The sequence below is a fragment of the Aotus nancymaae genome, unplaced genomic scaffold (assembly GCF_030222135.1).
Source record: "Aotus nancymaae isolate 86718 unplaced genomic scaffold, 86718_ANA_hifiasm-v0.15.2.pri h1tg000064l_1, whole genome shotgun sequence".
In the NCBI taxonomy this organism is placed as follows: domain Eukaryota; kingdom Metazoa; phylum Chordata; class Mammalia; order Primates; family Aotidae; genus Aotus; species Aotus nancymaae.
The window spans coordinates 7,547,125-7,558,917 of record NW_026988479.1 but is presented as its reverse complement, the minus strand read 5'-3'; the positions used below and the strand labels follow the sequence as shown (position 1 = coordinate 7,558,917).

The window sequence follows — 11,793 nt, the reverse complement described above, 5'->3', positions numbered from 1 at the left end:
TTATAGCTTTATAGTAGGCCTTTAAATAGGTAAGTGTGAGTCCTCCAACTTTGCTCTTTTTAAATATTCTTTTCACTATTTTGGATCTCTTTCACAGGAATTTTATGATCAGCTTGTCAATTTCCATAAGAAGCCTACTGGGATTTTCACAGGGATTGTGTTGAATATAGATTAATTTAGGAAGACTTGCCAATTTAATAATATTGAGACTTTCAATTTTTAAACATGAAATGTCTCTCCATTTATTTATGTCATCTTTAATTTCTCTCATCAACATTTTGTAGGTTTGAGTGTATAAATTTGGTATCTTTTTGTTGTATTATTCCTAAGTAGTCTCTTTGATGCTATTATGAATGGAATCGTTGTCTTAATTTCATTTTTGAATTGCTAGTATATATAAATATAATTGATTTTTATATATTGATTTACTATTCTGAAAACTTGATGAACCTGTTTATTGTTGTAGTAAGTTTTTCTCATGTGTGAAGCCTTAGGATTTTCTACATACAGGATCCTATTGTCTGCAACAGTTTTACCTCTTCCCTTCCAATCTATGAGCCTTTTATTTATTTTTCTTGTCTTGATGCATTGGCTAGAACCCCCATGCAATGTTGAATATAAGTAGCAAAAAAATGACTTCCTTGCATTGTTCTCAAACATCCAGCAAATACGTTAGCTACAGGCTTTTCATAAATGCCTTTTATCAGGTTGAAGAAATTCCCTTCTATTTCTGGCTCGTTGAAAGAATTTTTTTTGTTTCATTTTTGTTTTTGTTAAATCATGAATGGATATTAGATTTGGTCAGATGCTTTTTCTGTATCTACTAAGATGATCTTTTTTTTTCTTTTGAATTGGAGTTTTGCTCTTGTTGCCCAGGCTGGAGTGCAATGGTGTGATCTCAACTCACTGCAACCTCTGCCTCCCAGTCCAAGCAATCCTCCTGCCTCAGCCTCCCGAGTAGGTGGGGTTACAGGCATGCATCACCACACCCAGCCAATTTTTGTATTTTTAGTAGAAATGGGGTTTTGCCATGTTGGCCGGGCTGGTATTGAACTCCTGACCTCAGGTGATCCGCCCACCTCAGCCTCCCAAAGGGCTGAGATTACAAGCATGAGCCACCCAGTCCAACCTGATCATATGGTTTTTGTCCTTTACTCTGTTCTATTCGTGTGGGGTATTAAATTTCATCAAATTCCTGAAATAATCCCATTTGGTGATGGTGTATGTCCCTTCATATACGTTGCTGGATTTAATTTACTAATGTTTTATGGAGGATTTTGCATCTCTATTCAGTAAGGAATAAATCTGTTTTGTGCTGCTATAACAGCATACCTGAGACTGGGTAATTTATAGTGAATGGACATTTATTTTCCCGTAGTTCTGGAGGCTGGGAAGTCCAAGATCAAGGTGCCAGCAAGGTACCTGCTACCTCATCACATGGCAGAAGGTGGAAGGGCAAAGAGGCAGAAGGAGCCCAAACTTGCTCTTTTATAATGGCATTAATCTTATCTTTGATCAGGTTGAAGAGTTCCCTTCTATTTGTAGTTCATTGAGTATTTTTTTTTTCCAGAGTCCATGAGCCATTTTATTTGTAAATATATGTATTATAGCCCTAGAAAAAGAATCCCAGGATTTTCCCTCCTGTGTGTTTTCGCCTTGCTTCTTCATGGTCCATCATGCCAGCTGAGGTTGTCAATACAATGAAACCAAACTGTCGGGACGGAAGCAGATTACTCTGCCATTTTTCTAGATCTTTGAGTTGCACATCAAATCTGGGGCTGATCACACCACACTTGTTTAGTCTGCCTGTGAGGTTCACAACAATTTTCCCAGCTCTGTGATAGTCAATGATTTCAAATTCGCCAATGTAACCATGCTTCATCATCACAGTGAGAAACCGGACAATGACTTTGGAGCACGGCCTAATAAGCACCTGGCGTTTGCCTCTCTTTTCGGCATTGTTGATGCTCTTGAGAGCATCAGCCAGGACATTCATGCACACCATTGCAGTGGCATGGAAAGATGGTGGAAAGAGGAGCTTCATTGAGTATTTTTAAAAATTATATCCAACTATTGGATTCTGTCAAATGTGTTTTCTGCATTGATATCTGCGTCAGTCAAAGGTGATTATGTAAAGAGATTTTTTCTCTTCATTCATTTAGCATGGTGGATTACGCAGATTAATTTTTGTATGTTTTAACAATTCTTTCATTCCTGGGAGAATGTAAGAGTGGTTAAACATCCAAAAATGGAATACAATCCTTTTAATATGCTGCTGTATTTGGTTCACTAGTATTTTATTAAGGACTTTATCATCTATGTTCATAAAGTTTAGTGGTCTGTAGTTTTCTATTTTCTTTTGAGTCAGTTTTGGTAGTTTATGTGTTTCTAGGAATTTGTCAATGTTATCTAAGTTATCTAATTTTTTTGGTATACAATTGTTCATAGTATTCTCTTAGAATCTTTTGTTGGTAAGTTCTGTAGTAACGTCCCCACTTTCATTTCTGATTTTAGTAGTTTGAGTCTTCTCTCTCTCTCTCTTTCTTTTGGTCAAACTATAGGTTCATCAATTTTTAAATTTTCTATTGTTTTTCTAGTCTCTATTTCATTTATCTCTGCTCTAATTATTATTATTTCCTTTTTTCTTCTTGCTTTAGGTTTAGTTTGCTATTCTTTTTCTGGCACCTTAAAATGGAAGGTTAGTTTATTAATTTGAGATCTTTCTTTTTTAAAAATGTAGCTGTAAAAATGTAAATTTTCCTCTGAACCCTGCTTTTCTGTGTTCTATCAATTTGGGTACATTGTATTTTCGTTTTTATTCATCTTAAAATGATTTGTAGGCTGGGCACAGTGGCTCACACCTGTAATCCCAGAACTTTGGGAAGCCATGAGGTGGGTGGATCACAAGGTCAGGAGTTTGAGACCAGCCTGGTCAACATGGTGAAGCACCACCTCTACTAAAAATACAAAAATTAGCTGGGCATGGTGGTGCATGCCTCTCACCCCAGCTACTCAGGAGACTGAGGCAGGAGAATCGCTTGAATCGGGAGGCAGAGGTTGCAGTGACTTGAGATCACGCCACTGCAGTCCAGCCTAGCTGACAGAGCGAGACTCTGTCTCAAAAAAAAAAAATTGTAATTTCCCTTTTGATTTATCATTTGCCCTATGGGTTGTTTAAAACTACATTGTTTAATTTCCACACATTTGTGTATTTTCCATATTTCTTTTTGTTATTGTTTCTAATTTCATTCCATTTCGGTAGGAGAAGATATTTTGTTTTATTTTAGTCTTGTCTAATTTATTGAGACTTGTTTTGTGGCCTAACACAATGTCTATTCTATAGAATACTTCTACGTGCAGAGAAGAATATGTATTCTGCTATCATTGTGTAAAGTGTTCTACGGATGTCTGTTAGGTTTAGTGGTTTTTATTGTTGTTCAAATCTTCTATTTCTTTGTTTATCTTTTGTCTATTCTAGCCATTATTGAGCATGAGTATTAAGTCTCCAACTTTTTTGTTTTTTTGAGATAAAATCCCACTCCGTCATATAGGTTTGAGTGCAGTGGCTCGATCTTGGCTCACTGCAACCTCTGCCTCCTGGGTTCAAGTGATTCTCATGCCTCAGCCTCCTGGATACTTTTTGCATTTTTAGTAGAGACCAGGTTTTGCCATGTTTGCCAGGGTGGTCTCGAACTCCAGACCTCAAGTGATCCACCTGCCTTGGCTTCCAAAAGTGCTGGGATTATAGGTGTGAGCCACTGCACTTTGCCTCCAATTATTTTTTGACTTTTCATTCAGTTCTGTTAGTCTTTGTATCATAGGTTTTTGGCCTCTGTTGTTGAGTGCACAATTGTTTATAATTGCAGTATCTTCTTAATGTGTTGAGCATTTTATCATATTAATGTCCTTCTTTGTCTTTTATAACATTTTTGTGTTGATATCCATTTTGTCTGATATTAGCATAGTCACTTCAGCTCATTTTTGGTTACTGTTTGCATGGTGTGCTTTCCAGCTGTAAACTGGGAACTTATTTGTGTCATTGAATCTAAAATAAGTCTCTTACAGAGAGCATATAGTTGGATCATGGTTCTTTTTAAAATCCATTCTGCCAATCTCTGCCTTTTTATTGAAGAGCTTAATTCATTTACATTTAATATAATTACTGATGAGAGGACTTACTTCTGTCATTTTGCTATTTGTTTTCTATTATGTCTTTTATCATTTATGTTCCTCAGTTCCTTCATTGCTGTCTTCTTTTATGTAAGATAGATATTTTCTAATATACTCTTTTGATTCTCTTCTCATTTATTTTACTACATATTATTTTCTTAGCATTTGTCCTGGGGGTTACAATTAACATCTTAATTTATAACACTCTAATTTAAATTAATAACAACTTAGTTTCAATGGCAAAAACTTTACTGCTGTATAACTCCATCCCTAACTTTTGTTGTTAATGTCACAGATCACATCTTTATGTAACATGACTGGGTGTGGTGGCTCATGCCTATAATCCCAGGACTTTAGGAGGCTGAGGCAGGCAGATCCCTTGAGGCCAGGAGTTCAAGACCAGCCTGGTCAACATGATGAAACCCTATCTCTTCTAAAATACAAAAAATTAGCTGAGTGTGGTGGTGTGTGCCTGTAATTCCAGCTACTTGGGAGGCTGAGGCACAAGAATTGCTTGAACCTGGGAGGTGGAGGTTGCAGTGAGCCGAGATTGTGCCACCGCACTCCAGCCTGGGTGACAGAGTGAGACTCTGCCTATAAAAAAAACACACCCAAGAAACAAAAAACAAAATCACCAAACCATCATTATGCAACCTATATGCCCATCAACACAGTTTTACAATTATTGATTTATGTAATTGTATTTAAAATCATATAGAAAATAAAGAGCTTAAAACAAAAAATATATCATTAAAACTAATGTTTATATTTACCTACATAGTTATCATAATCTATTCAGGAAATTTCCAAGTTTTTAACCAGTTGGCTCAAGCACAGAATGTGAGGTCCTGTTCCAGCCAATAGAAGCTGGACACAGCAGTAGAGCAATTGCATCAGGTTATGAAAGTTATAAATGTCCCTGTCTCCCTTGTTCATGCCTGCTCTCATGGCAAGACAGCCAGAGTTGCACCCTTCCTGCAGGAAGTAAACTAGCTTTGCTGAGTGATCCATTGTCTCGGAGTGGATTTTTCCTGATGTTATAAACCCGTTTCCAACACTCATGATTACAGAGACTGACAAGCACCAAAATCTCCAGGGTGACTTGGCAAGCTGGAGACCCAGGAGAGTTAAAAACTTAATTCTAGTCTGAAGGCCAGCATATTCCAGACAAAGAAAGAACCAATGTTTCGGTCTGAGTCTGAAGGCAGGAAAAAGTCAATGTTCCAATTCAAAGATAGGCAGTCAGGGGAAACTCTTTTACTGGGGAAGGGTCAGTAATTTTGTTCTGTTCAGGCCTTTAACTGATTGAATGAGGCCCACCTATATTAAGGAGAGTATTCTCCTTTACGCAGTCTACCAATTTAAATGTTAATATCACCTGTAAACATCCTCACAGAAGCATCCAGAGTAATGTTTGACCAAACATCCAAGCACCCTGTGGCTCAGTCAAGTTGATACATAAAATTAATCATCACAAGTGTTCTTTCATTTCAGCCCGAAGGACTCCCTTTAGCAACTTTTGTACAACAGACGTACTAGCAAAGAACTCTGTTAGTTTTTGTTTATCTGGGAATGGCTTAACTTCTTCATATTTGAAGAATAGTTTTGCCAAATATGGAATTTTTGGTTGTCAGTTTTTCTTTCAGCTCTTTGAATATGTCATTATATTGCCTTCTGGCCCCTGTGGTTTCTGGTGGGAAATTAGCCATTAATTACATTAAGTATCCTTGTATGTGATTCATCACTTCTCTCTGACTGCTTTCAGGATTCTTTCTTTGTATATATCTTTTGACCATTTGATTATAATGTATTACAATAGAATATCTGAGTTTATCCTACTTGGGATTTGTTGAGCTTCTTGCATGTGTTAATTCATGTCCTTTACCAAATTTGGGAAGTTTTGAGCCATTGTTTCTTCAAATATTCTTTTGTCCCCTTTCTTTCTTTCCTCCCTCCCTGGGTCTCCTGATATGCATATGTTGGTACCATCAGTGGTATCCCACAGACCACTTAGGCTTCAGACTGGGTAATCTCATTAGACCTGTCTTCAAATTCACTGGTTTATCCTTTGCCTGCTTACATAGCTGTTGGCCCCTTCTAGTGGATTGCTCATTTCACTTATTTTACTTCTTAACTCTAAAGTTTCTAAGTTCTTTTTTTATAATTTCTATTCTTTTATCGATATCTGCTATTAGGTGAGACACTGTTCTCATGCTTCCCTTTAGTTCTTTGCATATGGTTTCTCTTAGCACCTTAAGCACATTTTAAAATATTGATTTAAAGTCTTAGTCTATTAAATTCAATGCCTGGGCTTCGTCAAGGACAGTTTCTATTAATTATTTCTACTGTATATGAACCACACTTTTTTCTGTCTTTTCATGCCATTAATTTTTTTGTTGAAAACTAGACATTTTTACTGTTACAATGTGACAGCTCTGGAAATCACATTCTACTCCCCTTCCAGGTTTGCTGTCATTGTTTGCTGGGTTTTTGTTTGTTTGTTTTGGTTTTGGTTGTTGTTTACTTAGTGACCTTTCTGAATTAATTTTTTAAAGTCTGTATTCTTTGTCACATGTGGCCACTGAAGTGACTTTTCTATTAAACTTTTCCACTAATGGTTGGCTAGTGATTTGACAGAAACTTCCTTTATACCTGGAACAACATAAAAAAATTTCCCAGTATCTTCAGATGGGCTCTGTCTGTGTTTTGAGGTGTGGCTTTAACACTTAGCAGGCAATTTACAAATCTGCCTTAACCTTCCTTTTCTGCTTGCACAGAGTCTGGAGGTCAGTCAGGAGTGAGAGTGTAGAGCCTTCTAGGATATTTTCTGAGCATATGCCCAGCCCTGGGCGTATGTGTGACCTTCTTAGATACCTAGAAGGCTTTTCAAAGCCCTTATTTCTTAAAGTGTCTCCCTCTCCAGCCTTTTTCCCTAAGCTTTTCGTTTGCCTATTATTTTCCCCAACTGTTATCATTAGTGAATGCATTTGTCTTTTACTGTGTATGTATGTGTGTGCACACATGTGAGTGTGTGTGTTTTCCAAATGCCCCAGGTACCTGCTTCAGCCCTGGGAGAGTTCTAAGATAGGTGAAATTAAAATAAATCATTTGTGCTCATCCTTCAGGGAGCCAACAGACAGGTCAAAACAGGCAACCACAATTCTTTGAGAGTAAGTTTCATTTTGCTCCCTCTGATACTAAGAACCCACACCAAAAAAAAAAAAAAAAAAAAAAAAAAAGAACCATATCAAGAATGCAGACTGTTGTCTTCAAGGCTGCCACCAAGCTGGGAAAGAGGAGAATGGAGCCAAAGTATGTTAAAACACCACAGTGTTGACTGGGCACAGTGGCTTATGCCTATAATCCCAGCACTTTGGGAAGCCAAGGCGGGTGGATCACCTGAGGTCAGGAGTTTGAGACCAGCCTGACCAACATGGTGAAACCCCGTCTCTACTAAAAATACAAAAATTAGTCAGACGTGGTGGCAGGTGCCTATAATCCCAGCTACTTGGGAGGCTGAGGCAGGAGAATCACTTGAACTCAGGAGGTGGAGGTTGCAGTGAGCCAAGATCGCACCATTATACTCCAGCCAGGGCTACAAGAGTGAGACTTCATCTCAAAAAAACAAACAAAAAAAACACCACAGTGTTTTCCTACTGAGATTTAGCCAGTTTTTTGTGTGTTTGTTTTTTGTTTGTTGTTGTTGTTGTTAAAGAATTTGGCCAGGCGTGGTGGCTCATGCCTGTAATCCCAACACTTTGAGAGGCCAAGGTGTCAGGAGTTCAAGATCAGCCCAGCCAACATGGTGAAACCTCGCTTCTTCTAGAAGTACAAAAATTAGCCAGGCATGGTGGCAGGCACCTGTAGTTCCAGCTACTCAGAAGGCTGAGGCAGGAGAATCGCTTGAACCTGGGAGGTGGGGGTTGCAGTGAGCCGAGATTGCACCACTGCACTCTAGCTGGGGCAACAGACTGAGACTCTGTCTCAAAAAAAAAAAAATTATTTGGTTGCTGCAAACTTTTTATTAGTTTCCAGAGTTCTAATAAAATTGATTTTGCCAGTTTTTTTCACTGTTTTTATGGAGGAAGGAGTTTTGGACTTCTCTACTTCAATTTTGCTGATACCATTCCTAGATCATGTACATTTGATAGAATTACTGATATGGTGGATTTGTGTCTACCATTTTAAGCACATTTATTGTGTTTCTATCTACTTGTATATTTCTGTTTGTTTCTGTTTTTAGTGGTTGCTCTAGGGATTACAACATATGTTTACCTTTTCACGGTCTATTTAGAATCACTATTTTACCATTTTAAGTGCAATGTAAAGCCTTATTTTATTCTATCCTGTTTATGTTGTAGTTGTCTTATGTGCTACCTACACATAACGTTGAAAACACCATTAAAAAGTTATAATTTTTTTAACCATAAATCGTGCCTTAAAGAACTCAAGAGGAGAGAGAGATCCAAGATGGCTGATGATTAGCAGCTCGGGCACGTACCTCCCAGTGAAAGCGCAAAGAACGAGTGGACGCCACACTTTCAGACGAATATTAGTTACTCACGGACCAGGAGATTCCCAGTGGAAGAGCCCCACGGGTCGCCAGGGCGACTCTTGTGGCCGGCGTGGCGGTTTTGCTGGTGCCTTAGCACGCCAGTTCTTGGTGCAGAGTCCGGAGATTCCCGGGCAGAAAAGCACCATCAATCTTAACACCGCTGTTTTGGCCGGCTCAGTGGATTGCTCAGATTTCGGCACTGGGAATCAACAAGTTGGACGTCAGAGACCCAGTTAGAAAGTCGGTAATTATAAAGACGACAGACAGACAAATATATAATGAAGGGAAGAAATCAGCGTAAAAAGGTAGAGAATACTCAAAATCAGAATGCCTCTCCCTCTACAGGGGATTGCAATTCCTCATCAGTAACGGAACAAGGCTTAATAGATTACACGTGTGTTCCAATAACAGAAGCAGGTTTCAAAACGTGGGTGATAAGAAACTTCTGTGAATTAAAAGAACTTGTTCTAACCCAATGCAAAGAAACTAAGAACCTTGAAAAAAGGTTTGATGAAATGTTAACGAGAATGGACAATTTAGAGAAGAATATAAGTGAATTGATGGAGCTGAAAAACACAACACGAGAACTTCGCGAAGCATGCACAAGTTTAAACAGTCGAATTGATCAAGCAGAAGGAAAGATATCAGAAGTCGAGGACCAGCTCAGTGAAATGAAACGAGAAGACATGATTGGAGAAAAAAGGATGAAAAGGAATGAGCAAAGTCTCCAGGAAATATGGGACTATGTGAAAAGACCTAATTTACGTTTGATAGGTGTACCTGAATGTGATGAAGAGAATGAATCCAAGTTGGAAAATACTCTTCAGGATATCATTCAGGAAAATTTTCCCAACCTGGCAAGGCAGGGTAATATTCAACTCCAGGTAATACAGAGAACACCACAAAGATATTCTTCAAGAAGACCAACCCCAAGGCACATAATCGCCAGATTTATTAGGGTTGAAATGAAGGAGAAAATACTAAGGGCAGCCAGAGAGAAAGGTCAGGTTACCCATAAAGGGAAACCTATCAGACTTACAGCAGATCTCTCAGCAGAAACCCTACAAGCCAGAAAAGAGTGGGGACCAATATTTAACATCCTTAAAGAAAAGAACTTTCAACCCAGAATTTCCTATCCAGCCAAACTAAGCTTTATGAGTGAAGGAAAAATTAAATCTTTTGTGAACAAACAAGTACTTAGAGAGTTCACCACCACCAGGCCTGCTTTACAAGAGCTTCTGAAAGAAGCACTATACATATAAAGGAACAACCAATATCAGCCTTTCCAAAAATATATCAAAAAGCAAAGAACTTTAACACAATAAAAAATTTACATCAACTAATGGGCAAAACAGCCAGCTAGCATCAAACGCCGGTATTAAACTTATATATATTTTAATTGGATAAAAAGCCAAAACCCATCGGTATGGTGCATCCGGGCCCATCTTACATGCAACAATACACAAAGACTCAGAGAGAAGGAGGAAGATTTACCAATCAAACAGAGAGTAAAAATAAACCAATAAACAAAAAGCAGGAGATGCAATTCTCGCCTCTGATAAAGTAGACTTTAAAGCAACAAAGATCAAAAGAGGCGAGGAATGACATTACATAATGGCAAAAGGATCAATGCAACAAGAAGAGCTAACGATTCCATAGATCAACGAGATAGAAAATTAACAAGGATATTCAGAACTTGAACTCAGACCCGGAACAAGTAAACTTAATAAACATTTATAGATCTCTCCACTTCAAATACACAAAACATACATTACCACCTCACACCTATTCCAAAGGTGACTATATAATTGGAAGTAAATCACTCCTCAGTAATCGCATAGCATTTCATAGGTTTAAATTAAATATTGGTTGGCTGTTTGTTTGTTATCTTCTTCCCTTATTCCTTCCTGACTACATCATTAAGTATAATTATCAGTATAAAAGAGGTTTTCAATACCCATTACTAAATTGCATTCTAGCCTGGGCAAGAAATCAATACTCCCATTCTCTCTCCGTCTTTCTTTTCCTTCTCCCTCCTCCCCATTCTGTCTCTCTCTTTCTCTTCCTTTTTCCTCCTCCCTATTTTCCTCAAAAAAAAAAAAAAAAAAAAAAAAAAAAAAGAACTCAAGAGCAGAACAGAATGCTGCATTAACTCAGCTCCTTACCATTTCTGTTGGTCTTTTTTGTTCCTGATATTCCAAGTTAACTTCTCTTGCCATTTCTCATCTGTCTGAAAAACTTCTATTAGCAATATTTTAGGACAGGTCTGTCGTCAAAGAACTCTCTTAGTTTTCCTTCATCTGAAAATGTCTTTATTTCACTCTCCTGAAATGAATTTCATTGGATATTCTTGAAATTGTGAGGAGAATGGGGGGTTGATGGTTCTTTTCCTTCATTTTAAAGATGTGATTCCACTTCCTACTGGTCTCTACAATGAGACTTCTTTCTCTCCTATGAGAAAACTGAAGTCATTTGAATTGTTCTCCTACGCAGGATGTGTCATTTGTCTTTAGCAATGATACATGTATGTGTATATGTATGTGTGTGTACATATGTACATATATTCTTTAGTTTTATTTCCTTTTCCAAATTCAAGATGTTTTTAGTCAATATTTCTTCAAACATTTTTGTCTTCACTGCACTCTTTCCTCTTTCCTTCTGGAACTCCAGTGACATGAATATTAGAACTTTTGGTATTTGTCTCACTAGTCTCTGAGGCGCTATTCATTTTTTAAAAACTTTTTCTAACTGTTATTCTGATTGGATAATTTCTGTTGGTCTATCTTTCAGTTACTGGCTTCTTCTTTCTTTTCATTTTCATTCTGCTCTTGAGTTACCTAGTGAGTGCTGAAATTTTGATTCTTATATTTCATGTATTTATTGAGACAGGGTCTTGCTTTGTCACCCAGGCTGGAGTGCAGTGGTGTGATCACGTCTCATTGCAGCCTCGAGCCCTCAGGCTTGAGCGATCTCCTCCCTCAGCCTCCCAAGTAGCTAGGACCACAGATTCATGCTACCACATCTAACTAAGTTTTTTGTTTTTGTTTTTGTTTTTTTGAGATGGGGTC

The 11,793-nt window shown here is 37.9% G+C and overlaps 1 protein-coding gene across 1 annotated transcript; it reads right to left on the bottom strand.

The window, feature by feature from the left end:
- Positions 1-1,094: 1,094 nt before the first annotated feature.
- LOC135270599 (small ribosomal subunit protein uS8-like) lies at positions 1,095-4,360 on the bottom strand. Its single transcript, XM_064366236.1, has one exon. It carries the CDS (start codon positions 2,042-2,044, stop codon positions 1,613-1,615), a length of 432 nt encoding a protein of 143 aa, XP_064222306.1. The 5' UTR covers positions 2,045-4,360; the 3' UTR covers positions 1,095-1,612.
- Between the last annotated feature and the right edge of the window lie 7,433 nt (positions 4,361-11,793).